At 45.8% G+C, this 27,944-nt stretch overlaps 1 protein-coding gene across 2 annotated transcripts in view; it reads left to right on the forward strand.

Moving 5' to 3' along the window:
* The first annotated feature begins 319 nt into the window (after positions 1–319).
* The window catches only part of GALK2 (galactokinase 2), a 71,152-nt gene continuing 43,527 nt past the window's right edge, over positions 320–27,944 (forward strand). Inside the window, exons 1-5 of one of the 2 annotated variants that reach the window (XR_014557937.1) lie at positions 320–718; positions 3,810–3,898; positions 5,417–5,540; positions 11,114–11,204; positions 20,950–21,096. Coding sequence is in view for 1 of the 2 variants with exons in the window: in XM_083712775.1 (XP_083568901.1) it covers positions 666–718; positions 3,810–3,898; positions 5,417–5,540; positions 11,114–11,204; positions 20,950–21,096 (504 nt within the window). In the remaining variant the exon portion in view is untranslated. The remainder of the gene's footprint in view (positions 719–3,809; positions 3,899–5,416; positions 5,541–11,113; positions 11,205–20,949; positions 21,097–27,944) is intronic. The other variant, XM_083712775.1, reaches the window with a different exon arrangement.

Below are 27,944 nucleotides of genomic sequence, written 5' to 3' on the forward strand. Positions count from 1 at the left end.
ATGTATGTATCTAGAAATTGTCTCGGTAAACTATACCATACACATTCACTGCGATTTTAAATATTTTAAGTATGAATACATTTGTTGAAAGCCATTGCCACATCTTGTGACACTGAATTCCACACATCATGCGTTGAGACAGTGACATTTACTTCAAAGTAAGCTTATACTGTACAGGATTGTATTGCTGATTGCCTCCCCGCCATCCCCCGTGTGAATAAACCCTATTTGAAGTTAAGGGAAGTCGTTATTTCCATAAGTGGCGCACGTGGGTGCTTATAGACAAGTCTTCCCGATGGGGGAGGCGCCAGAGATCCAGCAACTAGATTCCTCCTCCTCCCCCGCCTGGTTGAGCTAGGATAACGTACTAAATCTGGCTGCAAGAGGATCCTAACTTGCTGAGTTTTTATTTGCTCAAGCGAGTTGTTTGCACAAGCGCTGCCTATACGGTGGACCTGGGCGGGGAATACAAAGAGGAAATGCAGCAGCGGCTGGACGTTTGCAGCTGATTTCTCTCTCCCCTCCTCCGCCCCCGTAATGCCGGAAGGAAGCAGCTTACGTACTCCAGGATCTGAGCCTTTGGGCTTTGCAAGCTAGCTAGAAAAGAGAAAAGCTCCAGCCGCTTTACTTTGCCCTTGTGCGCGCCAACTCGCAAGGAGCAAACCATGGCCGCGGATCTCCCTCCCACCCTCTCGATCCAGCTGGTAGAGGAACCCAGGTGCGTGATTGTCTTTCCTACAGCCGATCTCCAGATCTTCCATCGGTTTTTTTGTTTACCTTACCCAGCAATAAGCAGGAGTCGCTGCCATACAGAAAGGAACATCACGACGGGATTTTTTAAAAATACAAAACCAAGATATTTATGCTTTAGACACAAAGGATGTTTAAGAAATTGTGTTTCCAAACGCCCATCCTGTTGAATGCCTCACCTTCAACCTTCAGCACTGTTAAGGTTATGTTCCAGATCCATGTTTTCAGACCTGGGACACACGTTTAACATGAACCTGGGGGATTCATTATTTTTTGTCATTCTCATTCATACACCCCATATATATATATATATATATATATATATATATGCTGCGCAGTGCCTTTTTCTTGGGGTACACATAAGGTAAAAGTAAAGGGACCCCTGACCATTAGGTCCAGTCATGGCCGACTCTGGGGCTGCGCGCTCATCTCGCTTTATTGGCCGAGGGAGCCAGCGTACAGTTTCCGGGTCATGTGGCCAGCATGACTAAGTCGCTTCTGGCGAACCAGAGAAGCACACGGAAATGCCTATTTATCTAATTGCACTTTGGCGTGCTTTCGAACTGCTAGGTTGACAGGAGCAGGGACTGAGCAACGGGAGCTCACCCCGTTGCGGGGATTCGAACCGCCGACCTTCTGACCTCCTGATCAGCAAGTCCTAGGCTCTGTGGTTTAACCCACAGTGCCACCCACGTCCCGGGGGTACACATACCCCTAGTCATTTTGTGAATCTAATCTAAGTTTGGCCTCATTGAGGGGCAGTATTTCAATATGAGTAGGAAAATGAGAGTACCCCCTCAACATTTTTTTTTAGAAAAAAAACCCCTGGTGCTGTGTATGTTTACTTGGAAATCAGTCCCATTTGTTTGATGGTGTTTATTCCAAGGTAAATGTGCGTAGGATTGGAGTCCATAACACTTCCCCCTGCAACCAATACAACATGTCCCTGTATTACAGTATTTTTATTTATTGGGTTTGCATGCTGCCTTTCTTCCATGGAGCAAAAGGTGGCTTACATGAGTCTTCCCCTTCTTGTTCCTCACAACAACAAGTAGGTTGGACTGAGAAAATAGCAAAAAGGTCATTGCTCAGTGCATGGATGTAGCCAGGATTTTTGTTAGGGGGGGGACAGGCTTTCGGTAGGGGGGCAGAACCTCAGATTTGTATTGATTTTGATTGATTTAGAGCAGGGGTCTGCAACCCGCGGCTCCGGAGCCGCATGTGGCTCTTTTATACCTTTGCCGCGGCTCTGGGGTGGATACTAGTGAGGGGAGGAGGCGCATTGTGCGCCCCGACACTCCCCACTGTGGTGGGCGCTGTACTGGCTGTGACGTCGCATGGGGGCGGTGCGTGCGTTAGTCACGCACCGTCCCGACGTCACCTCCCCGCCCGTTGCGGCTCCCAGGTTTTTTTTCTTCGGAAACGGGTCCAAGTGGCTCTTTTTGTCTTAAAGGTTGCAGACCCCTGATTTAGAGGGTCAGCTGCTCCCTGTTCCCCCTTGGCTACACCCATGGCTCAGTGGAAGAACACATGCTGGCCTCGGCTTCAGTCCCTGACATTTCTCTGTAGGGCTGGAAAACACAGCTGTCTGAATTTCTTGAGAGCTACTGCCAGTCAGTGCAGACAGTGCTAAACTAGATAAAGTAAAGGTAAAGGGACCCCTGACCATTAGGTCCAGTCGTGGCCGACTCTGGGGTTGTGGCGCTCATCTCGCTTTATTGGCCGAGGGAGCCGGCGTACAGCTTCCGAGTCATGTGGCCAGCATGACTAAGCCGCTTCTGGTGAACCAGAGCAGCACACGGAAACGCCGTTTACCTTCCTGCCGGAGCGGTACCTATTTATCTACTTGCACTTTGACGTGCTTTCGAACTGCTAGGTTGCCAGGAGCAGGGACTGAGCAACGGGAACTCACCCCATCGCAGGGATTCGAACCACCGACCTTCTGATCAGCAAGTCCTATGCTCTGTGGTTTAACTCACAGCGCCACCCGTGTCCCAGGTGGCTATAGTAGAGAGCATATACCGGTACTTTGCATGTTGAAAGTTTAGGGTTCAACCACTGGTACAATGGAGAAGGCATCTCAGGTAACAAGTGAGGTGAAAAGATAGCCTCCTGAGGCTGTCAAGAACCATTACCAATCAGAACAGACAATAGTGACCTAGTTAGATGATTAGTTTGATGTGTCATATGGCAGCTTCTTAGGCTTCCATGGTCAGATTGTCTACCCCTGCCTTATATCACTGGTCTATCTAGTTTAGCAGGGACACGGGTGGTGCTGTGGGTTAAACCACAGAGCCTAGGACTTGCCGATCATAAGGTCGGTGGTTCGAATCCCTGCGACGAGGTGAGCTCCTGTTGCTCAACCCCTGCTCCTGCCAACCTAGCAGTTCGAAAGCACGTCAAAGGGCAAGTAGATAAATAGGTACCGCTCCGGCAGGAAGGTAAACGTTGTTTCCGTGCGCTGCTCTGGTTCGCCAGAAGTGGCTTAGTCATGCTAGCCACATGACCCGGAAGCTCTACGCCGGCTCCCTCGGCCAATAAAGCGAGATGAGTGCCGCAACCCCAGAGTCGGCCACGACTGGACCTAATGGTCAGGGGTTTCTTTACCTTTATCTACAGCCTCCTACGACGTGGTTCTTTCCAGATGTTGTGGGATATAACTCCCATTGGCTCCAGCCAGGGATGATGAGAAATTTTCTGAAACATCTGGAGGGCACCAGGTTGGGGGGGAGGCTGCTTCCCCCCTGATATATACATTCCCTCTTGATAATTAACAGAAATGAAAACCCTGTTATGCATAAATGGATAAAACTTCATCAGTGTACAAAAACTGCTGCCCCTTCATGTTAAGCTAGCCTTGGATACCTGTTGGATGTTATTCCTTGAATTTATGTTGGTTCTCTAAAGGTGCTACATTTTTGTTATTCATTCAATTGATATACTGTACTGCATTGTAATACATACCTGTGCGGTGCACAAGCTCGCAGTTAAAATCAAAACAACACAACAAATAAAACCAAAGCAAAATTAATCTTCAATGTGCCAACCTGATTTTCCAGATTGCTGAAGCTGAAGAAGATGTTCATCTCTAAATTTAAATCAACTCCCAAGTTTTATGCTCGGGCACCAGGGCGAGTCAACTTAATAGGTAAAAGAATACATACTGGGGTTAATATGAATTCAGTGGCTAATATGCATAAACACATGTGTACATACATGGAAGCACATGCATAGAAGCACGCTTTCAGGTACCACATCTTATTTCCTCTGCTTTTGCAATTTCCACACTGTTACATCTAAAGATGGAACTTGCCAGAGGTGCAGGATGCTCAGCAATTTTGTGCCTTCGTTTTTGAAACTAATCTGTACAGGTTTACCTTTTTCCTCAGATAGCCCAGTGTTGTCTACTCTGACTTGCAGCAGCTGTCAAGCCCACCAGATTGGGACAATCCAAGCCCTTTTGGTACCAGAGACAGAATCTGGGACCTTCTGCATTGCAAAGCATGGGCTATGTCACTGGATCACAGCCTCTTGATGTAATATATGAAAAGATGAAACTTCCTCATATTGACTACTTCAGTACTGGCCTCAGTTCTCAAAGATTACAGGCCGAGGTCTTTCCCAGTCCTGCTACCTATTACGCATTATTATATCAGGCTGAGGAACCTGTGGCACTCCCATTTCCATCATTTCTGACCATTTTCCATGCTCACTAGAGTCCAGTAATATCTTAAGGGCCACAAAGTCACCTGTCCTGCTTTAAATGGAGATAAACTACCGTATTTTTCGCTCTATAGGACACACTTTCCCCCCGCCAAAAATTAAGGGGAAATGTGTGTGCGTCCTATGGAGCGAATGTAGGCTCCTTGGCTTCAGCAATAGCAATGCGAAGCCTCTGAAGCGCAGAGGGAACGCTCCCTCTGTGCTCCGGAGGCTTCGTGTTGCTTTCGCTGAAGCCTGGAGAGCGAGAAGGATAGCCGCCTGAAGCCTTTGGAGCGCAGCGCGAGTTCCCGCTGTGCTCCGCAGGCTTCAGGTTCCTTTTGCTGAAGCCAGGAGAGCAAGACTCTCCTGGCTTCAGCAGAGAGGGAGAGCTGTGCAGCTCCCCTTCAGCCAAGCGGGAGGAGAAATGGAAGGGGCTCCGTTTCTCCTGCCGCTTCACTGAAGGGCGATGAGCAGAGAGGGGGAGAATTTATTTTTTCTTGTTCTCCCCCTCTAAAACAACGTGCGTCCTATGGAGCGAAAAATACGGTATGTGCTCTGCCACTGAGATGCATTGAGAACGTTTCTTTTTTCATCTGATTTTGGCTTGTTTTCACTAATTGTAGTTTAAACAACCACTGTTTCCTCAGTTAGGGTGTCATGGTGAACTACTGTTTTTTGAACATCAGAAACATACATTTCTGATCTCTTTGTGTGCATGAGGAGTGGGGAGGGGGAGACTGTGTGAGGAGACACTGTGTGCAGTTTGTTAGTGTCATAATAGGAAATAATTGTTTCCCATTACATCTGAACTGGACCAGTATATAAATTATATACCCCAGTATATTTGATAGAATTTCTCTGGCTTGTGTAAAAACTATCCTTCTTTTAAAAGGGATTATCCTGCTGTTGCTGATGCGTCCCAGGCTATTTTAAAACGTTGTTAATATTCTTTTTTGTTTGGTAGGTGAACATATAGATTATTGTGGATATGCTGTGCTCCCAATGGCCATAGAGCAAGATATACTTATAGCTGCTGAACCTCTAAACACTCCAGCTATCCATCTGGCCAATACAAACCCTTTGTACTCGTAAGTGTTCTTGTTATTTCAATTATTGTTGCTGTTACGATTATACCTAAAGTTTCCTAGGCACTGTACAATGATTAAAAAGCAAGAAAAGGTACTATGATGCATATATGGTGGAATTGTTTAAACATCAAACAATTTTGGGAAACAATATATAACGAAATGAAAAAAAATGTTCAGATACAGTACCAGGAAGTCTAAAGGAAGAAGACAAGATATTATATTTATACGCAACAGTAGCCGCAAGGCTATTGATTGCGAAAAATTGGAAAAGTGGTATTATACCGACAAAAACAGAGTGGCTTGCCAAATTATTGGAGTATTACAATATATCCAAAACAATGGGAGAAATTGGAAGGATCTCAAAAGAGAAGATAGACAGGGACTGGAAGGTGTTTAAAGGATACTTGCAAAGCCATATTGAAAAATCGGAACACCTGTTAGAATAAACAAGTTCCGTTTTAAATACTGAAATACTAAATAAGATGGATAACAATGTGTAACAGAAAAAGAAGCGTGATATTAGGTTAAAGGTGTGTGAAAGAAAGTAATAGAAGTGGAAAGAAATTGCAATTGAGTAGATTGGAAGTCTAACACAAAGGTGGGGTGAGGGGTAAGGGATGGTGATGGGAAAAGGAAATATCCGTGGGATTGAGTGTAGGTATGTTTGAACATTTTTAAGGATTGTATAAAATGTATGCTTGTATGCTTGTATATTCGCAATATGTGTGTACAGTGGTGCCTCGCAAGACGAAATTAATCTGTTCCGTGAGTCTCTTCGTATAGCGGTTTTTCGTCTTGCGAAGCAAGCCCATTGACAGCTTAGCGGATTAGCGCTATTAGCGGTTTAGCGGCTTTTAGCGGCTTATCAGCTTAGCGGATCAGCTGATAAGTGGCTTAGCTGCTTAGAAAAAAGGGGGGAAGGGGAAAAAACCCGCAGGAACTCGTAAGACATTTTCGTCTTGCGAAGCAAGCCCATAGGGAAATTTGTTTTGCGAAGCGCCTCCAAAACGGAAAACCCCTTCGTCTAGCGGGTTTTCTGTCTTGCGAGGCGTTCGTCTTGCGGGGCACCACTGTATTAATGCCGAATTATTTTAATAAAAACTTTTCAAAAAAAAAAAAAAAAGCAAGATACCCAATGCCTTCAAGCTTGCATTCTGATAGACACAATATAAAGAAAAATGGGATGGGAAAGGAACAGAAAAAGAAGCAAATTTGGACATGCAAATATTTCATGGCAAGGTAGAAGGGCTATTCTGGGAGCAAGTGTCCAAGTTACAGGAGATTGGACATCAGCAAAGTGCTCACCAATGAGGACTGGATTACAGATGCAGCACAGTCCAAACAAACCAAGGTCAAGAACAGAGGATCAGTCTAGCCCTGTGGATAGCTCAGTCGGTAGAGCATGGGACTCTTAATGTCAGGGTTGTGGGTTTGAGCCCCACGTTGGGCAAATGATTGCAGGGGAATGAATGATCTTCATGCTCCCTACCAACTCTATAACTCTATGATTCAATGACACAGGGACATCTGTACTGTACGTTTAAAACAGTATCATACTACTCTAAATGATCTTGTCTCCTAACAACTTTTGGCACTTAACAACTTAACAAAAGTACACTCTCTTTAGGGGAAGCTATGACTGTTTAAAAGTAGGATAATATTGCTTTAAATGTATAATACAGACAAAGACTAGGCCAAGGTCAATATCACAGGGAAGTGATATAGGTATAATTCTGCAAGTCTATAAAACTTGACCCAGGAACTGGGAGCCAGAGAACTCTGGTGTTTCTAGCAACACCAGAGTGAGGTCTTGTATACAGTGGTACCTCGGGTTACAAATGCTTCAGGTTACAGACGCTTCAGGTTACAGACTCCGCTAACCCAGAAATAGTACCTCGGGTTAAGAACTTTGCTTCAGGATGAGAACAGAAATTGTGCGGCGGCGCGGCAGCGGCGGGATGCCCCGTTAGCTAAAGTGGTGCTTCAGGTTAAGAACAGTTTCAGGTTAAGAACGGACCTCCGGAATGAATTAAGTTCTTAACTCGAAGTTCCACTGTACCTCCTAAACACCACCCTAACCACAGCTGCTGGCAGTGAAAGACTAAGATTATACAATAATTACACAATTATACAATAATAATAATTAGGGATGCATTGTAATGATCAGTGCAGATATCCATGTGGTGCCTTTCAGCTAGATCTGCCAAATTCTGTGTTTGTACGTATATGAGCAAATTATTTGGAGGGCTCTAATACTTTCTTGCAGAGTGATTTGTGTTTTCCTTGTATGTAGCAGAACTTGCACACCTTTCTCTTGAAACGGAAGCACCTTATGTCTTAAAAGGTAAAGGTAAAGGTACCCCTGCCCGTACGGGCCAGTCTTGACAGACTCTGGGGTTGTGCGCCCATCTCACTTAAGAGGCCAGGGGCCAGCGCTGTCCGGAGACACTTCCGGGTCACGTGGCCAGCGTGACATCGCTGCTCTGGCGAGCCAGAGCCGCACACGGAAACGCCGTTTACCTTCCCGCTGGTAAGCGGTCCCTATTTATCTACTTGCACCCGGAGGTGCTTTCGAACTGCTAGGTTGGCAGGCGCTGGGACCGAGCAGCGGGAGCGCACCCCGCCGCAGGGATTCGAACCGCCGACCTTTCAATCGGCAAGTCCTAGGTGCTGAGGCTTTAACCCACAGCGCCACCTGCGTCCCGTCCACCTTATGTCTTAAGTGTTCCTAAATGCTTGGCAGGGGATGTAGTTTGAGGAAAACTGCCTCGTGGGCCAAATTTGGCTCATGGGCTGGAGGTTCCCGACCCTTGTCTTACAGCATAATACAGTACAGAGGACCAAACTACACCTAAGTGAGATCTCCTCTTGGGCTATTTTGATTGTCTGTACAAGTCAAATTATTATTCTAAAAATAAGAATGGAGTCTTTATTCATAACACTGGATTTTAAAATTCTCTGCACCTGAATTGCAGAAAAGTTGGCTCAGACAACTCCATAATAAGATTATTGTGTTGATAATTTCCAGGATAGAATGAAAGTGTCAATTTTCTGTTCTTTGCAAAGAGTTTCCCCATTTACTCATTTGTCACAGTTATATTGCATTGTGCCTGGCTGTCTTGTGACGATGGATGTCTGAATATCATGTGCCAGCATAGATGCCAACATTTCTTTCAGTCTTTTGGTTTGAAAAGGCTGCAAATAATTTCAGTGGTCTGCACACCCAACTTGTAACATTTAATTCCGTGGGGCAGCCAGCGATACCATATAATTATCCCTGTTTTGTTTATTGTTTGGTTTTTGAGCTTTTAAAAGAAAGGCATGCACAGAGGAAACAGGATCCCTGTTTATTTGGAGGGAGGAGAGAAAAGGGGAAGCAGCAGACTGCATATTTATTTTCTAGGGCAAACAATAAGAACTTGTAGCACAATGAGTGATTTCTATCAACAGTAACTTCTCCTTTTTGTGGTATTATTCATCTGAATTGCCTGATGAACGTTAAGAAAACATGGAAACAAGTCTGGTTTGTAAAATAGACCTTAGGGTCTGCCTGGATGCTCTTTGTTTCTACCTAGAATAGTTATACCATGTCAAGTCCCTACAGAACATTTGTTTGTGGAAAGGTTATACAACAGGGAGGGACGCGGGTGGCGCTGTGGGTTAAACCACAGAACCTAGCGCTTGCCGATCAGAAGGCCGGCGGTTCGAATCCCCACGACGGGGTGAGCTCCCATTGCTTGGTCCCTGCTCCTGCCAACCTAGCAGTTCAAAAGCACGTAAAAGTGCAAGTAGATAAATAGGTACTGCTCTGGCGGGAAGGTAAACAGCGTTTCCGTGCATTGCTCTGGTTCTCCAGAAGCGGCTTAGTCATGCTGGCCACATGACCCGGAAGCTGTATGCCAGCTCCCTCGGCCAATAAAGCGAGATGAGCGCCGCAACCCCAGAGTCAGCCACGACTGGACCTAATGGTCAGGGGTCCCTTTACCTTTCATCCTGATATGCTTGTGCACTGTTATGCATCTTCTCGTTAATCATTCCTTTGTCCCATGCTTTTCAGTGCATTTCACCGACACTTTCCAAACCACAGAACCCGGTCCTTTTAAAAAAGTAGATAGGTTTTTCAGCCCAAGGGCCACATCCTTTTTTGGAGAACCTTCCCGGGGCCAGCTGCCCCTTGGTGGCCTACCCCTCAACCCTCAATTCAGGCAACCAAGAAGCATGATCAGAGTTCTAGGGCAGGCATAGGCAAACTCGGCCCTCCAGATGTTTTGGGACTACAACTCCCATCATCCGTAGCTAACAGGATCAGTGGCCAGGGATGATGGGAATTGTAGTCCCAAAACAACTGGAGGGCCGAGTTTGCCTATGCCTGTTCTAGGACACACTGCAGCCAGGCGAGAACAGACAGATGCAAAGCAGGGCTGGTATATTCTGTTACTGGGGCATTGCCCCTCTCTCAGTCACCCCCCCCCCAATCTGTCTACCTTGTTGTTGTTTAGTCGTGTCCGACTCTTTGTGACCCCATGGACCAGAGCACACCAGGCACTCCTGTCTTCCACTGCCTCCCGCAGTTTGGTCAAACTCATGCTGGTAGCTTCGAGAACACTGTCCAACCATCTCGTCCTCTGTTGTCCCCCTTATCCTTGTGCCCTCCATCTTTCCCAACATCAGGGTCTTTTCCAGGGAGTCTTCTCTTCTCATGAGGTGGCCAAAGTCTTGGAGCCTCAGCTTCAGGATCTGTCATTCCAGTGAGCACTCGGGCTGATTTCCTTCAGAATGGATAGGTTTGATCTTCTTGCAGTCCATGGGACCCCAGCACCGTAATTCCAAGGGTTGGAACTGCCTGCCAGCATTCTCTTCATTAGCCTTAGTGTTGCCCTTGTACAGGCATAGGCAAACTCAGGCCCTCCAGATGTTTGGGACTACAATTCCCATCACCCCTAGCTAACAGGACCAGTGGTCAGGGATGATGGAAATTGTCACCACTGGGTGTTGCTTAGGAAGGTGTGTTGGCCAAGGAGACTCCAGACTGACTGACCGACCGACCGACCAACCTAGAGAGCTGCATTTGGCCTCTGGGCCCGAGGGTCTCCATCCCCACACTAGGGCACTTCAGTTGAGCAAAACTATATGTTTTCAACAAAAAAATATTTCAACAAAATAGTATTCCACAAAACAGATAATCTGGAGGTGCTCTCTGTCCCTCTGAGTACATGGTGTGAGGTACCCCAAATTGGGAGTCTGTGTGATGAACATGAATGCAGATTAGGCATGCTTACCTCTTCACCTGGTACCGAGAGCAGGGGGGGTGTTAGAAAGTGAGCTGGCACAAACCTGTGGCCTGCTCCCGATCTCTCTCTGGCCAGCATCTTGAGAGGCAGAGTGGGGCGAGATGAAGAAATAATGTGTGACAGGCCCTTGGCAAAACCTTTGGCAAAAAGAAAAGAAAAGAATGTGCTGCTCCTTAGCCAGCAGATGGCAGCAGCAGGTCGTTTATATTTTTAAAAGCACTAAACCTACGTTGATGGTTTCATGGACTTTTAATGTTTTTCCTGTATGTTTATATTTTCCAGGGATTTTACTACAAATGCCAACAACATTCAAATTAATCAAACGGAACCTTTGTGGCACAACTACTTTCTGTGTGGAGTCAAAGGAATTGAGGTAAAACAAATTCAGTATGCATCATTGTAGTAAGTTTTTTTATTATTATTAAAAATGTATTGGGTATGTGCATCATTTAAAGTGTTTTTTTTTTAAATAACACAATATAACAAAGTATTAATTTAATCATTTAAAATGCATTATGGTTAGATTTATTTACACAGATAAAGCACCATGGCTACAAAACACTTTCAAAATTTATGGTCTCTTGTTTCACGTTTTCAGGCATTAAAATGTTTCTCCTTGCTGTGAGTTTTTGAAAGATTTTTTCAGAGCTCCAAGAGTAGAGTTGATTAATAAAAGTGTGACATAGGAATATGATCAACATTTCTCTAATTTTAACTTCACATTATAACCTGGAAATCCTGGGTTAACCCACTGAAATTAGTGAAATTACAGGTGGGCAGAGTTGGGGAATGGGGGCTAATAACCATATATTACTTGCAGTAATACCCTGTACCAGGGACAGGAACTCTTTTTCGGCCTGAGGGTTACATTTCCTCATAGACGAGTATCATTAAGTGACATTCAGCCTGATGATCCCCAGTTGGATATAAGTGCCTGCTTATAGCTCACCACTTGGTTCTGGCCTTGAAAAATCAATCTTCCTCCTCTACCTTTCCTCTCTACTCGCCGTTCCTTGTGTGCCTTGTGTCGTTTTGGTTGTGAACCTAATGTTAGGGTCTCTCTCTCTCTCTTTTATTGGTGTGAGCTGCTTTGGGAGACAATAATTGTCTAAAAGGTAAGATAAAAATACAGTAGGTAAATGGCATATACTGTACTTGAGTTAAACATCGTTTAGTTAAATGAAGCAGTATGCAACTAACTGTATTCAAGGGCTTGCAAATCAGCCAGTGATTTATTGCAAAACCACATTCTATCAGGTAACCTGTATAGGGGCCCAGAGAGACAGTAAACTCCAGATTGTTTCCTGGCTCCAAGGGGGAAATAAAATTTGGGGGAGATTTGTGCACGCTGAACAGAGTCCCCTATAAAGAAGGTGATGCATATAAAACGTTAAAAAGAAAGTAAGTGCAAACACAAAACCCCTTAAGCAAAACATTATTCAGCTGGAAGTTGCAAGAGAACCCAAGGACATAAACGTGTTTATATTAAAGTGAACATACTATCCTTTTGGAAGAGGAGTGCTGCAAAGCTTGGTAAAATCCACGTTCAGTTCTGAAACTGGAGTCAGGCGCCCTCCTCTTCTCCCCCACCCTCCCAATGTTAAACATTGCGTGATAGGTTTGCAAGTGTGATCCCCTTTCAAGGCAATTCTGCCGATGAGTTCCTAGTTAAATATATGACTTAGATTTCTCCCCTGCCTCTCAGTCTTGTCTTCTGGTGTTCTGTGTGGAAGTGGTTGGCAGCGATAGTGCTTGAGCTAATAGTTTGTTTGTGTGTCTAAGAAAGGGAATTTTTATGTGGGTCATTTGTGGTGGTGATTAGGACGTGTTGAACTACAGCTATTTTCTGTGGGTGCTGCAAGAATTCCGCAAGAACTGTCTAATACTGGAATGATGTCAGGGTGTGGGGGAGGATAACGTTTTAAAATAAATCAGACTTTGCAGAGATCGCAAACTTTCTCTTGGAAATCCTCACCTTTAGTTACAAGTTTATAAGAGCATGTGGATCTTACTTTGCTGGACCAGACCACCATTCTATTTCATTCAGGTCTGGGTTTGTTTGTTTGTTTTTTTGAAGGGGACAAACAGGCTACCCTTGGTGGGTAGGCCTGGGCGATATATTGATATATCACCCAGGACTGGTATGAGGAGCAGACCGCGATGTCGGCTTCACTCAGCGGTATATCCCTGGTGAAACCACCACAACTCTGAGCCCCTCTGCTATCAGTGTCTGCTAAGAGTTTCTTCCTCCAGCGAGCTTTGCTAGCAGAGGCACTCAGGAGCAGCGGCAGTTTCACCAGCGATATATGGAGAAACAAGCTATATCTTCGAGGCACCGTGAGCTGGTGGCGGGGTGAGGGCTCTGTGAAACTGTGAGGAAACTGGCGCTCTCTGCAGTTAAAGGAGCCCCGATGCTCTGCCCACTCATCTGTGAGCATAACTGTCAACTGTTCCCTTTTTTAAAGGGAAATTCCCTTATTCCGAATAGGATTCCTCACAAGAAAAGGGTAAAGTTGCTCACAGCTATGCCTGTGAGCGACAGGAGCACTGGGGCTGTCTCAGCTGGGGAGCGGAAACAGGCAAGCCCCTCTCGCAATATACTGCTGGGTGAAGGCGCCATTGTGCTCTGGCCCTCAAACCAGTCCTGGACAATGTATTGATACATCGCCCAGGCCTCCTCCTCCTCCTCCTCCTCCTCTTCTTCTTCTTCTTCTTCTTCTTCTTCTTCTTCTTCTTCTTCTTCTTCATTTCTACCTTACCCATAACTCCAGCCACTCTGGGTGGTTTTCAACATATATAAAAACATAACAGAACATTAAACATTAAAAAGCTTTGCTATACAGTGGTACCTTGGGTTACATACGCTTCAGGTTACAGACGTTTCAGGTTACAGACTCCGCTAACCCAGAAATAGTACCTCAGGTTAAGAACTTTGCTTCAGGATGAGAACAGAAATTGTGCTCAAGCGGCAGCAGGAGGCCCCATTAGTTAAAGTGGTGCTTCAGGTTAAGAACGAATTAAGTACCGTATTTTTTGCTCTATAAGACTCACTTTTTCCCTCCTAAAAAGTAAGGGGAAATGTGTGTGCGTCTTATGGAGCGAATGCAGGCTGCGCAGCTATCCTAGGAGCCAGAACCGCAAGAGGATTTGCTGCTTTCACTGCGCAGTGATCCCTCTTGCTGTTCTGGCTTCTGAGATTCAGAATATATTTTTTCTTGTTTTTCTCCTCCAAAATCTAGGTGCGTCTTATGGTCTGGTGCGTCTTATGGAGCGAAAAATACGGTACTTAATCCGAGGTACCACTGTATATGATTTATATGCCCCTGGTCTGCATCGCAATTCACCGGCCCCACCATCTGGTGAGTGTGGGCTCACAGCTCCCATGAGCGCCACCTCTTGTTTTTGCTGGCCGCTGCATTGGGCAGGCCGCAGCAGCACTGGTGGTAGTAGTTATGGCAGCGGGCCCAGTGAGAGTGGGCCCTTACAGATGCTCCATTATATTGCCTGCTGGCTCCAAGCCTGCTAACAGCAGGTGCTGGTAAACAGTTGATGAAGATGGCCGCTATCTCTGTTTCTCCTCAGCATATGAAACTTCTGAGCATGGGGGTTCCACTTAGCTACCATGGTAATAACTACTGCCAGACCTGCCTTCCATTCTTTCCCCCTGTTCCTTTTAGACTCAAACCCTAAACATACTTACTATGGAATGTTGTTGTTGTTGTTTAGTTGTTTAGTCGTGTCCGACTCTTTGTGACCCCATGGACCAGAGCACGCCAGGCACTCCTGTCTTCCACTGCCTCCCACAGTTTGGTCAAACTCATGCTGGTAGCTTCGAGAACACTATCCAACCATCTTGTCCTCTGTCATCCCCTTCTCCTTGTGCCCTCCATCTTTCCCAACATCAGGGTCTTTTCCAGGGAGTCTTCTCTTCTCATGAGGTGGCCAAAGTATTGGAGCCTCAGCTTCAGGATCCGTCCTTCCAGTGAGCACTCAGGGCTGATTTCCTTAAGAATGGATAGGTTTGATCTTCTTGCAGTCCATGGGACTCTCAAGAGTCTCCTCCAGCACCAGAATTCAAAAGCATCAATTCTTCGGCGATCAGCCTTCTTTATGGTCCAGCTCTCACTTCCATACATCACTACTGGGAAAACCATAGCTTTAACTATATGGACCTTTGTTGGCAAGGTGATGTCTCTATGGAATAAACCCCTTTAAATGCAACAAGGCTGCAATCCAATGCATTTACTTGGGAGGTAGGCTATGTGTGTGTGTGTGTGTGCGCGCGCATGTGCTGCGGCCCTGCCCACTGCCATTGTATACCTCTCCATTACCCTTGAGAAAATGCACCTGCCCAAGAAAATCTAGTTCTTCACCTCTGCTGAATAGGCTTGGCCACTGTTAGCCAAATGTTCTTGAACAAAGTTTAGGAATGTAGAAAGCTGCATTAGACTTTGTCAGACCCTTTCTCCATCTAGCTCAGTATTGTCATAAAAACTGAAATCAGCAAAGCATCTCCCTACATATATATGTAGATGCTGGGGATTGAACTTGGGACCTTTTGCAAAGCAGATGCTCTACCAGTGAGCTATGGTCCATCTGAATGTCATATAATTTACAGTACATTTCCGAGCACAATTCAAAGTGTTGGTGCTGACCTTTAAAGCCCTCAACAGCCTCGGCCCAGTATACCTGAAGGAGTGTCTCCACCCCCATCGTCCATCCCAGACACTAAGGTCCCACTCCAAGGGCCTTCTGGCAGCTCCCTCACTGCGAGAAGTGAAGCTACAGGGAACCAGGCAGAGGGCCTTCTTGGTAGTGGCACCCACCCTGTCGAACACCCTCCCATCAGATGTCAAGGAAATAAAGAACTATCTGACTTTTAGAAGACATCTGAAGGCAGCCCTGTTTAGGGAAGCTTTTCATGCTTGATTTTTATCCAATTTTTTATATTCTGTTGGGGGCCGCCCAGAGTGGCTGGGGAGGCCTGGCCAGATAGGCGGGGTATAAATAAAATTATTGTTGTTGCTGTTTTTGTTGTTGTTGTTGTTGTTGTTGTTGTTATTATTATTACAAAACAGTAAATAATGGCCAAAATCTTCCATTCCTCTCAGTATAGCCAATTTTCATAGCTAATTTCCCCCCGTCTTCCTTAAAGCACCACAATGGACTGCAGTCTCAAGGATGCTAAAGAGTATCTCAGTCTGTGATCCAGGAGAGAAACTAAAATAGTCAGGCCAATTCATCCACTCACTGAAATTTGTAAAACCTTGGGCAAAAGTTAAGTTGTTTAGTACTATATCATTTATCCTTTTCGCCTTTCCAATATGTTTTTCTTAATTTAATATTTCATGTCAGGATAAGCCAGACCGCCTACCAAACACAAAGCAAATAGATACATGGAAAAGGAACTCGCAGTGTGCTTTAGTAGAACATTTTTCCCCCCAGTCAAGGGCCACATTCCCTCTGGACTAATTTTTTGAGGGCCACATTCTGGTGGAGAACCTGAAGTGGCCACAGCCCCATATTTTACTCTCTCCTTTTCCAACACCTCTTTCTCTCTTCCTGTCTTCCCTGATCCATGGACTGCAAAAAGAGGAGCAGATTTCTGTTGCCAAAAGTCTGAACCGATTGCTCCCAAAACCTCAGGCAACCCAAGCTCCTGGAAATTTGTCTTAAATTGTCAGTAAGGCACCATGCCTGTGTCATATGTGATTGGCCAAAATAATTTCTGTTCCATCTGCAGTGGAAATGTGAAAAAATCTGATGCTCTTTCCTAGGAATTTCAACCTTCTGCAGAGCAAGTGTTTACGGCTCCCAAAAATGAGAGGCCAGGAATTTAAAAGATTTCTTTGCCAGGTCTTCTTTCATCTCCCAGAAGGAGAGATTCCTAGGAAGCAAGGGGTGGGGGGAGAGAAAATAATAATAATTGGAAAAAATGGAGAAGCGATTGCTTCATTCGCCAGTAGGATTGCAAAACATGGAAAGAAAAAGACACACAATTGCTAACTGGGATGTTGAAAGTGGTGATGGATGTGTGTTATTTTGCTATTTGCTTTCTGACTGAAGAGTGACATGTACAAAAACGGAATTTGCATGCTCCTGCAGTCTCTTATTTACTGTAGCCTGGGAAGCAGCTCATTTGATGCAGCTGTAATTGATCGCATTACTCCTTTGTAGGGCCACTTACGGTAAACTGCTACTTCTCACTGGACCCGATAGTCTCAGCAGGGCTAAATTAACCAAAGAATTTAACTTGGTCAACAGCCCAACTCCATCTACTGTTTGCCATTAACTGCCTCTGAGAGACTGTGCATTCATTGCATCACTGTGCAAATGTACAATTGGCTGCATCATACAGAATGTAGCATCCACAAGTCTGTTTCCATTTCCAAAAAACCCATCACGTTTTTTTAGTTTTTATTGCCCTGTGGAAGTGCCAGCCACCTCACTTCGGAAGCCCATGTCAGCAGAACCTTCTTCAAAATAAAAATGGATAAACTACCCTCAGATTTTCAGATGAAGGGAAGTATACAAACTTAAAAAATAATAATTATAATAATAAAGCCAAGTTGTTAGAAATTAAATGGAAAACATGGATGTTTGTGCCTACCACTGTATGTGTATATATAGCATAACTTTGACATAGCATGACATGTAAAAATTTTGATGGAGCAATTCTATGCATAGGTCTGTTTCTTGGTGTAAGATGTTTTGTAGACATCTTATTTTTAAACAACTTGAAAGAGTCTTAACAGTGGAAGAAATATTCAAAACATACCAGTTTGTTCTAAAAACCCTGATTTGCTAGTTGTCATCAAAAGCAAAGCGACTTCAAATAAATTCTGCCAATAATTTTTTTGCTGGGGAAAATCAGATGTACCATTAAAAGTGTTTTTTATGTGCTGTGTTCTGCCCAGTTAGTAGTGAGAATTCTAAATGCTGGCCACAATTCCCTACCTCTGTGATAATATCTGATATTTATTAATACTTTCTCCATCTGTACCAACAAGAATAATATATTTGATATCTATTTGACTTGAAGGCATTGGCATCCCATTTGGCATCTGGTCTAACTCATAAAACTTCCACTTGGCTAAAACAGGTCTTTGATTGACAATATGTGGACTTTGGGGGAAATTGTTAGCATATTTTAGCTTATGAGGTTGCTGGCCCAGTAGCTCGTCTGCTGATCTTGTACTAGGAGTCTGGGAGTTTAGAATGATTACTTTCTACGGTGAGCCACAGACCACTTAAGATGGCTTTAAGCCACTATAGAAAAATGGAACTGTCTATGTACTACAGTTTCAGTAAAAACCGGCCATCTTTTCAAAGCCCCATATTGAAATTTCTTACTGAAGTAAAAGTGGTTTGCAGAGCATTCTGCACAAGTCTTCATATAAGCAGCACTTTTTATAGACTTACCCTGGCTGAATACAGTGATACTTTGGGCCTCTAAATAGCTGCTCTATAACTGAAAAAAAAAATGGTGCAAGGAACAGGCGGGTGTGGGTTTTCTTTGGATTTTTCCTTAGCTACTTGTAAGTTGTACTGGCAAACACCTGTTAAGTTCCTATTTCTAGTAAGTTATTTGAGGTAGCAGGAAAGAGGGGTAGTTGAGAAACATAGAGGAATATCCTGATGTCCTCGCTTAGCAGTGATTTGCCAATACTGAGTGAGCACACAGAGATTACATTGGCGCCCTCACTCAGCAATGGCTTGCCTATATTGGGAGTAGGAGATCTGAGCTTTATGGCAGACAGAAGGCATGGGGCTGGCTCTTTGGGGGGCACTCAGTTCCCAGGACAAGGAAGATTATAGGTAGTGGTGCAGGTATCCTGGCTCAACTGCCTGCAGCAAAGTTAGGGAATCAGTGTCTGTATTCAGACAAGCTATGAAACGAGGCGTCCAGAAGGAGTGAACTGGGCTGTTTTTGCATCTCAAGGCATAAATGGAGCACTAAAGTGTTTGGAAGAAGAGCGGACACAAGAAACCATGGGTAGCATGGTGTTTGGGAAATAACCTGTGTTTTCAGGAAATATTGAGAGTACAGTGGTACCTTGGGTTACAGACGCTTCAGGTTACAGACTCCACTAACCCAGAAATAGTACCTTGGGTTAAGAACTTTGCTTCAGGATGAGAACAGAAATTGTGCAGCAGCGGCAAGGTGGCAGTGGGAGGCCCCATTAGCTAAAGTGGTGCTTCAGGTTAAGAGTTTCAGGTTAAGAATGGACCTCCAGAACAAATTAAGTTCTTAACCTGAGGTACCACTATACAGTAGTACCTCGGGTTACATACTGTCAGGGGTTCAGAAGGAGAGACACAGGAGGGGGAGCAAATGGAGAGTGAGGAGGAGGAGTACGAGGGGGGCGCAGGCAGTGACAGTGGCCAGAGTTATTCCACAAGCCTCTCTAGCGAATCGGAGGACTCACAGAAGGGAGCGCCGGTGGGCAGAGCGAGGGGGGCTCCAGGGGGGAAGCCCCAGGAGGAAGGGGCCAGCGGGGAGTCCCTGAGCAGCAGTTGGAGATCAGGACCAGCGTCTCCACCAGAGCGCAGTGGGGAGGAGGAGTCCCAGGAGTCGGGACCAGTGTCCTCACCACCAGAGGGAGGAGAGGAGTCAGGTTTGGCAACGCCCACATCAGGAAGCGGGGAAACGGTCAGAAGGAAAGTCACCGGCTGGGCGCGCGCGCCAAGTTCAAATGTACAGGAGCGCGGCACAGCGGGGAGCCCGGGAAGGGAGCCAGGTCCTAAAGCCCGCCGGAGGGAGGGGCAAGACTCAGGAGGCTCAGCGTCAGAGGAGTCCAGGAAGGAGGGAACCCCAGAGGGCAGAAGGACCCAGCGAAGGAAAGAACAGCGTAGGAGGTGGAGCCGGGCTAGAATCTTAAACTGGTGTGGGTGGAGCAGTGAGTCAGAGGGGACTTAGCCGGTCTAGCGTCGAGACGTGGGTCTGCGCGCCCAGAGCTTGGAAATGGAAACTAAACTTTAATAAAGACTTTTGTATATAACATCCACTGGGCGTTGGTCCTCTGTGAGCTGGGACCTAGCGGCAGTCCTGACACATACGCTTCAGGTTACAGACTCCGCTAACCCAGAAATATTACCTCGGGTTAAGAACTTTGCTTCAGGATGAGAACAGAAATCATGCTCCGGCGGCGTGGCAGCAGCAGGAGGCCCCATTAGCTAAAGTGGTGCTTCAGGTTAAGTACGGACCTCTGGAACAAATTAAGTACTTAACCCAAGATACCACTGTAACTGGTTTATGGAAGGTATATGTAATGGTTATAAGGGGTTACTTGTGCGTAAGTTGCCGTTACTTTTGGCTAGATCGCCTGGCTAACCATGCCTCGGCTGACAGCCCTCACTCCGTGGCTGTTCAGTCGCTTGCAGAATCCGTCAGTGGGCGTTTCTTGAACCTCTTCCAGCATAGAAGCTGTTTGACGCCAAGTCTCCGCCTACTCTCCCTGCGCGGGACTCTTCTGCGCAAGGAAGGAGTGGGCAGAGGCGTGCCCATGCTCTCTCCACTGGTCTCGGGTGAAGAGTCTTGGAGACCCCTCTCCGAATCCTCCATCTCCCTCCCTTCTCTACTGGTGTTACGTTGAATTCCTTCCCCCCTGCTGGTCCCCTCTCCTGCATCGCTTTGGAGCCTTGCCTCCACCTCTCGCTCCGATGTCAGTTCCCTGACAGTATACTTTAACATAACAAGAAACGCTGCTATAGCAATAGTACCCTTTTAAATGATAAATTATAAAGGACTGGCAGTGTCAGCCTTAAGGTGGGGTGGGCAAGGGCAAGGGCAAGGCAAAAGCAGACTATTGTAGTCACATCTTTTTGCAGGGATGTTACCTGACCCTCTCAGGCCTGCTGCTGGTCTAGCATGTTATCTCTGGTTCCCTAGAACTAGGTGGTATCTTAAGGGCTCCCACGCATCATTAAGCCCCTGGTTCTGGATCCGTGGTAGGGTTGGTTCTGGAAATTGCCTTCAAATGTTATATTTTCCCTGCGAGAAACTATGCCAGTCCTGCTCCGGTGTTAATGTAAGAGCCATTCTTTGCTTATTCTATACTGAAAATGTGTGCCTGAGCTTACTGATTAATTTTAGTAATTTCCCCCTTGCTGTTTAGGATCATTTCAGTCTTGACAGTCCAAGTGGCATGAATTGCCTTGTAGAAGGAACCATCCCTCCAAGTTCTGGCCTCTCCAGTTCCAGTGCCTTGGTCTGCTGTGCGGGACTCGTGACCCTTATGGCAAATGGAAAGACTCTTCCAAAGGTACCGGACGGAAGGTGGGTTGGGGGAGGGGAGTACAATTTGTGAGATACCATGTTAAAATTCAACATTGCTAAATTTCAGGTGTTCTTGGACTGCGACTTCTGTCATCTCTGACCTTTGGCCGTTGTGTTTTAATTTGTTGGAAGCTGCCCGGAGTGACTGGGGTGACCCAGTCAGATGGGGAGAATATTAAGAATAAAAATAAGAATGCAGTGCTGGCTGGGGCTAGTGGGAGGTGTAGTCCAAAACATCAGGAAGACATCAGACTGGGGAAGGCTGATTTGTATGAACATTTTAAAAAGAAGCTCAGGATTGTTTTCACAATGACCTGTTGGAAAGCTCATTGCATAATGGAGCAAGTATTGTTGGCCATCTTCTGTCTAGCATGGAAATGCATGTTAAAGGTGCTGTAGGGGGATATATTTTAGCCTAGCCTAAGCCTCCTTACGGGGACGCAGGTGGCGCTGTGGGTTAAAGCCTCAGCGCCTAGGACTTGCCGATCGAAAGGTCGGCGGTTCGAATCCCTGCGGCGGGGTGCGCTCCCGCTGCTCGGTCCCAGCGCCTGCCAACCTAGCAGTTCGAAAGCACCTCCGGGTGCAAGTAGATAAATAGGGACCGCTTACCAGCGGGAAGGTAAACGGCGTTTCCGTGTGCGGCTCTGGCTCGCCAGAGCAGCGATGTCACGCTGGCCACGTGACCCGGAAGTGTCTCCGGACAGCGCTGGCCCCTGGCCTCTTGAGTGAGATGGGCGCACAACCCCAGAGTCTGTCAAGACTGGCCCGTACGGGCAGGGGTACCTTTACCTTTACCTTTAAGCCTCCTTACATGGCATTGTCTTTTGGTCTACTCTTTATAGTTCTGGTAGTTTGATAACAACTGGACAATATCTGGGGCTGTCTCACGACATGCAGGAAAAGAAAGAAGTCATGTTCAGCATAGAAAGCTGAATTGCATGCATCGTTCCTAGCAATTGATAGATTCCTAAGTGAAACCTGTTGCCCCAGAGCACAGCCAACACCAACTGCAGATGCTTGAATCTGCTCTAAGAGTGCCATTACAGTGGTACTATTCCTTGCAAGTGCCATTACAGTGGTACTTAATTCGTTCCGGAGATCCGTTCTTAACCTGAAACTGTTCTTAACCTGAAGCACCACTTTAGCTAATGGGGCCTCCTGCTGCCACTGCGCCGCCGGAGCACAATTTCTGTTCTCATCCTGAAGCAAAATTCTTAACCCGAGATACTATTTCTGGGTTAGCGGAATCTGTAACCTGAAGTGTATGTAACCCGAGGTACCACTGTACTTGCAAGGAGCCCTTTACTCAGGTGTTGTGCAGCAACATTGGGCTCTCAGGCATGTATTTTGTCAATGACCTGCTGTTTGGGCTTGGACCTTCTGGTGTAGATCCTCTTTAGGGCTGGGGACGACTTGACATTCCCCTCTGACTTAGTTGGCAGTTCCACTGCCAGAGGTTTGTCAGGAGCCCACCTTGATGTACCTCCAGAGTGACCCCTGGAGGCAAGCCCAGGGAGGCCATTCCAGGTTCACCAGGGATTTCAGTGCCAGATTGAGGTGGAGTGTTTGTCTGCTCACCTGGGGTCATCATTCATCAGGAGGCCTGGGTCAGAGCAAGCCAGAGCCCAGCGTAACAGATTGACATCAGGATTCCAGCAGTAAGGTCACTTGGGTCACTCCCATTCATTGGTCCTGAATATTTTCCCGTTTTCTTTTAAATTAACTATTGGCACCCTTAGGAATTGTTCTTTGGCAATCCCTAGGAGTTGTTGATGGGTTTCCAAGAGGAGGAAAATATATCTGATATATAACCTGCTCCCCATAAAGGTAAGGTAAAGGTACCCCTGCCCGTATGGGCCAGTCGTGTCCGACTCTGGGGTTGCGCGCCTGTCTCGCTTAAGAGGCTGGGGGCCAGCGCTGTCCGAAGACACTTCCGTGTCACGTGGCCAGCGTGACAAGCTGCATCTGGCGAGCCAGCGCAGCACACGGAAACGCCGTTTACCTTCCCACTAGTAAGCGGTCCCTATTTATCTACTTGCACCCGGGGGTGCTTTCGAACTGCTAGGTTGGCAGGCGCTGGGACTGAGCAACGGGAGCGCACCCTGCTGCGGGGATTCGAACCGCCGACCTGACGATCGGCAAGTCCTAGGCGCTGAGGTTTTACCCACAGCGCCACCCGCGTCCCTAACCTGCTCCCCATACCTTAACACAATGAGATTATGGACAGGGCTTCAGGGATCAAACCTTGAAAGTGCTGCATATTTAGCTTGGAAGAAGAACCCACACCTTATCAAAATATCCTGATCAGAAAAGTATTTTAACCCAAGCTTAGGGTAAGCATACTTAAGTCCTATGTAAATGTGTCAGTGATGCCGATTCAATACGGTTCTCCCTTTTCTGTACAATAAAGAGAATGAAGGAAGACTAAAAACAAAAAGCATTGTGTAGTTAAAACTCACATGAAACATTGACTCTGTTTTATTTTTAAAACAACATACTTTTGTCTGTTGGAAGTAAATTCAGAAAACAGTTTATGCTGTGTCTGATTAATGTGTTTAGAAATCTGCATTGTCTCCACTTGCCCAGATTTTTTCTTTTTAAAGGTCATCATGCATGCACAGTGGTTTAGAGAAATCTTGGATACTGTCCAACCAGATACACAGTGCTAACCATTTTCAGCATTGAGGCAATATCTAGCTAACGTCCCATAGTGTTTAAGACAAGCGTGGAGAACTCTCTTCAGACAGAGGGCCCTATACCCACTGAGCAGCCTTCTGGGGGGGGGCATGCCAGTGGTGGGCAGTGGCAGAGGCAACTGTGAGCAAAGCAAATAATGTAAATTGTACCTTTGTGCAAAAGGCTGGTTTCTACACACATTCACACAACCCTCTCTATACTCCATCCAGGCAGCCTAGAGGTGTTGTCAGAGCCAGGCAGAAAAAACCTCAAGCACTGAATGAAGTAGGGATGATGAGGGGTGTGGCTTGGGCAGGGTGGGTGTGGCTGTGACCTGGCAAGAGTCCCATGGACCATACAGAGCAGGCATAGGCAAACTCCGGTCCTCCAGATGTTTGGGACGACAATTCCCATCATCCCTGACCACTGGTCCTCTTAGCTAGGGATGATGGGAATTGTAGTCCCAAACATCTGGAGGGCCTGAGTGTGCCTATGCCTGGTATAGAGAATCCTGACTGGCTGCTTTTGCCTCCCAGGCCGAAGGTTTCTCACCCTAGGTTAAGATAGTGAGCTGTGAGGTGGGGAAGTTCAACTTTCATCTCTGTTACAAATTTGCTGGGTATCCAAGCTAGTAGACCACTTTGGATGTAACCCTAAAATACGATTTAGTCTTCCATGAGTGAGCCTCAGTCTTTTGCATGCTCCTTCATTACCTGTGGGGAGGAATTTGGAAGAATCTGCTTCTTCTTTTCAACTAACCAGAGTTCCCTGTTAGGTTCAACATTGTTAGTTTAAATCAAAGCATGGCCTTCCAGATGTTGAACTACAGCCCCATTATCCCTGATTACTGGCCATGCTTTCTGGAACTGGTGGGAACTGGGGTCGAACAACATCTGAAGGGCTTCAGTTTCCCCATCCATGGTTTAAACTCTGGTTAGTGAGCAAGCAAAGATAATGGGGGACAAATTCATTTGGTTCATCTTTTAAGGCAAACTTCCCAAATTTATATTTTGCACACCAATATGTAAACTAAAACACAGCTGTCATTTGAAATTAGCACTTCTCCAAATTTTGCTGTTCGAATTTCCAACCAAATAATGCGTACAAAAATGTATATATTAGTAAAAGTAATGTACAAAAATGCATTCTGTTAGGGTATTTTGCATTGCAAAAATCACATGCAAAAAATGCAATGCAAAATATATATCACATTTGTCAAAACTGTATAAATAGTGCATATGTTAGGAGATATATACCCAAAAATGCATATGAAGTTCTATGTGGATGCTCTTTAAAATACAGAGAGGGAAGAGAATGGAAATATTCCTACGATACTCAATATCTCTCAACCAGAACTTTGTTCTGTACTATGGAAATGACAATATTTGCCTACTTTTCAAAGCTGCTAAAAGAAATATTATCTGCAATATGCATTTAAAGCAGTGTTGTTCCATTTTAAAGAACCACAGCAAACCACACTTCCCAGGATTCTTTGCAGGAAACCATGATTGTTTAAATAGTGGTATCATAGTGCTTTTATATATATAGATAGATATAGAGATATAGAGATATATAGTGCAGACAGAGCTTGGGTTGGCTTGCTGGAATAAGAGCCATTAAGCTTGATTCTTGTTAGCTTCTCTCAATGGGACAAAGTAAATAGTTTGTAGTAGGGCACATGGTAGAGAAGGGGAGCCATTGCTCTTCACCTCAGGCACTGGGGATTCCACTGGTGATTCCCTTTACTTTCCTCCAGGTAAGTCTACAGTTGTCAATCACAACAATGCAGGGACACTGTGACAAGAAATTTGCCTTCCACTCCTGACCCCAAATGGCCTAGCCTTAACTGACATGGGTCCTGAAGCAGAGGGTCAGCGCCTTGAGTGGCTCCACAATTGAGAGGACCCTCGGCAAATTGCCCCCCACCAGCACCACAGGCATATTTGTTAGTGGCGATAGCAGCATTCTCACTGAACCGCCCCGCCCTGGCCACAGTGATCCATGCGACGGTCACCTCCAGGCTTGACTACTGTAATTCGCTCTACGCGGGGCTGCCCTTTAAGCTGACCCAGAAACTCCAGCGGGTGCAGAATGCTGCAACGAGGCTCCTCACGGGGTCTCTGCCATGGGATCATATTCACCCAGTGCTTTTTAAGCTGTGCTGGCTCCCGGTGGAGTACAGGGTCAGATTTAAGGTGCCGGTTTTGACCTTTAAAGCCTTTCACGGCCTAGGACCCTTGTACCTACGGGACCCCCTCTCCTGGTGTGCCCCACGGAGAGCCTCAAGGTCCATAAATAGCAACACCCTAGTGGTCCCGGGCCCTAAGGAAGTTAGATTGGCTTCAACCAGAGCCAGGGCCTTTTCAACTCTGGCTCCGGCCTGGTGGAACGCTCTGCCTCATGAGACCAGGGCCCTGCAGGATCTGATTTCTTTCCGCAGGGCCTGTAAGACAGAGTTGTTCTGCCTGGCCTTTGGCCTGGAGCCAATTTGATTCCCTCCCCCTCCTTTTTCCTTTTTCCTTTCTCCTCCTGTGATGAGGCTGCATTTTAATATTTTAATGTTTCAATATTTTAATGTATTTTAATCTTGTTTTTAAGTTGTATTCATTCAACTTGTTTTTATTATTGCTTGTTAGCCGCTCTGAGCCCAGCCTTGGCTGGGGAGGGCGGGGTATAAATAATAATAATAATAATAATAATAATAATAATTTAAAGCTCCCACAATGCTCTAGAGCAGTGTTTCCCAACCTTGTGCCTCCAGATGTTTTTGGCCTACAACTCCCATCATCCCTAGCTAGCAAGACCAGTGGTCAGGGATGATGGGAGTTGTAGGCCAAAAACATCTGGAGGCACAAGGTTGGGAAACACTGCTCTAGAGCAGTGTTTTTCAACCTTTTTTGGGCAAAGGCACACTTGTTTCATGAAAAAAATCACGAGGCACACCACCATTAGAAAATGTTAAAAAATTTAACTCTGTGCCTATATTGACTATATATAAAGTAATTCTCTTGAATAGGAATCAAATAAACACAAAGAAAGTATTTTATAATTACTTTATTATGAAATAGTAAGTAAACCGAAATGTGAACAATTATAAAATACTTTATTTTTAAATCTTTCGAATTTTTCAATTTTCCCCACGGCACACCAGGCAACATCTCGCGGCACACTAGTGTGCCGCGGAACAGTGGTTGAAAAACACTGCTCTAGAGCAGGGATGGCCAACACCATGCCCTCCAGCTGTTGTTAGACTGCATCATCCCTGACCATGCTGGTTGAGGCTGATGGCCATTGTAGCCCAACAACATAAACATAAAATAAAGAATCTATCTATCTATCTATCTATCTATCTATCTATCTATCTATCTAACATCTGGAGAGCACAGCATTGACTACCCTTGCCCCACAGCATTGAAGAAAGTTTAAATGGTAGCTTCCAGATCTAACCATTTGGGGTGAGGTCAGGGTGCTGGGGTCTTGGGAGCTGCTCAGGCATGCTGTGTGCTGACACTGGGCCTGTGCTTCTGCGAGCAAAGTCTTTGCAATATACAGGTCCTCCTTATTTCCCCCATCAGTTGTTCTAAGGATTGGCATTTTGCTAAAGTGCAAGTAGATAAATAGGTACCGCTTTCTAGCGGGAAGGTAAACGGCGTTTCCGTGTGCTGCGCTGGTGCCGGCTTGCCAGAGCAGCTTTGTCACGCTGGCCACGTGACCCGGATGTGTCTGCGGACGGCTCCGGCTCCTGGCCTCTTAAGTGAGATGGGCACACAACCCTAGAGTCGGACACGACTGGCCCGTACGGGCAGGGGTACCTTTACCTTTTTAAATAAAAGGTTAGTGAGCAGACATGGAGCAACATTAATTTGGGTGATTGACTTAATGCAGTCAACTGCTTTCTGCTCTGCGTGGCACACACAGTTGGTTTGGTGGTGGTTGCTTTTAATTCACCAGTTGCTACATGATGAAAGACTTACAGGGAAGGTGGCAGGCAAGATTTTTATGTACTATTCTAAGCCTGCTAAATATAGGAGTTCCCATCATTCAGAAAGGAAACCGGAATCCTTAAAAGAAATGTTTTGATTGTTGTACAGGACTGTTGTGAACATTTTCAAACATTTTTATCCCTCAAAAATTTTAAACCATGTTCTCATTTTTCAG

Source organism: Podarcis gaigeae (genome assembly GCF_964106915.1).
Source record: "Podarcis gaigeae genome assembly, chromosome: 14".
NCBI lineage: Eukaryota > Metazoa > Chordata > Lepidosauria > Squamata > Lacertidae > Podarcis > Podarcis gaigeae.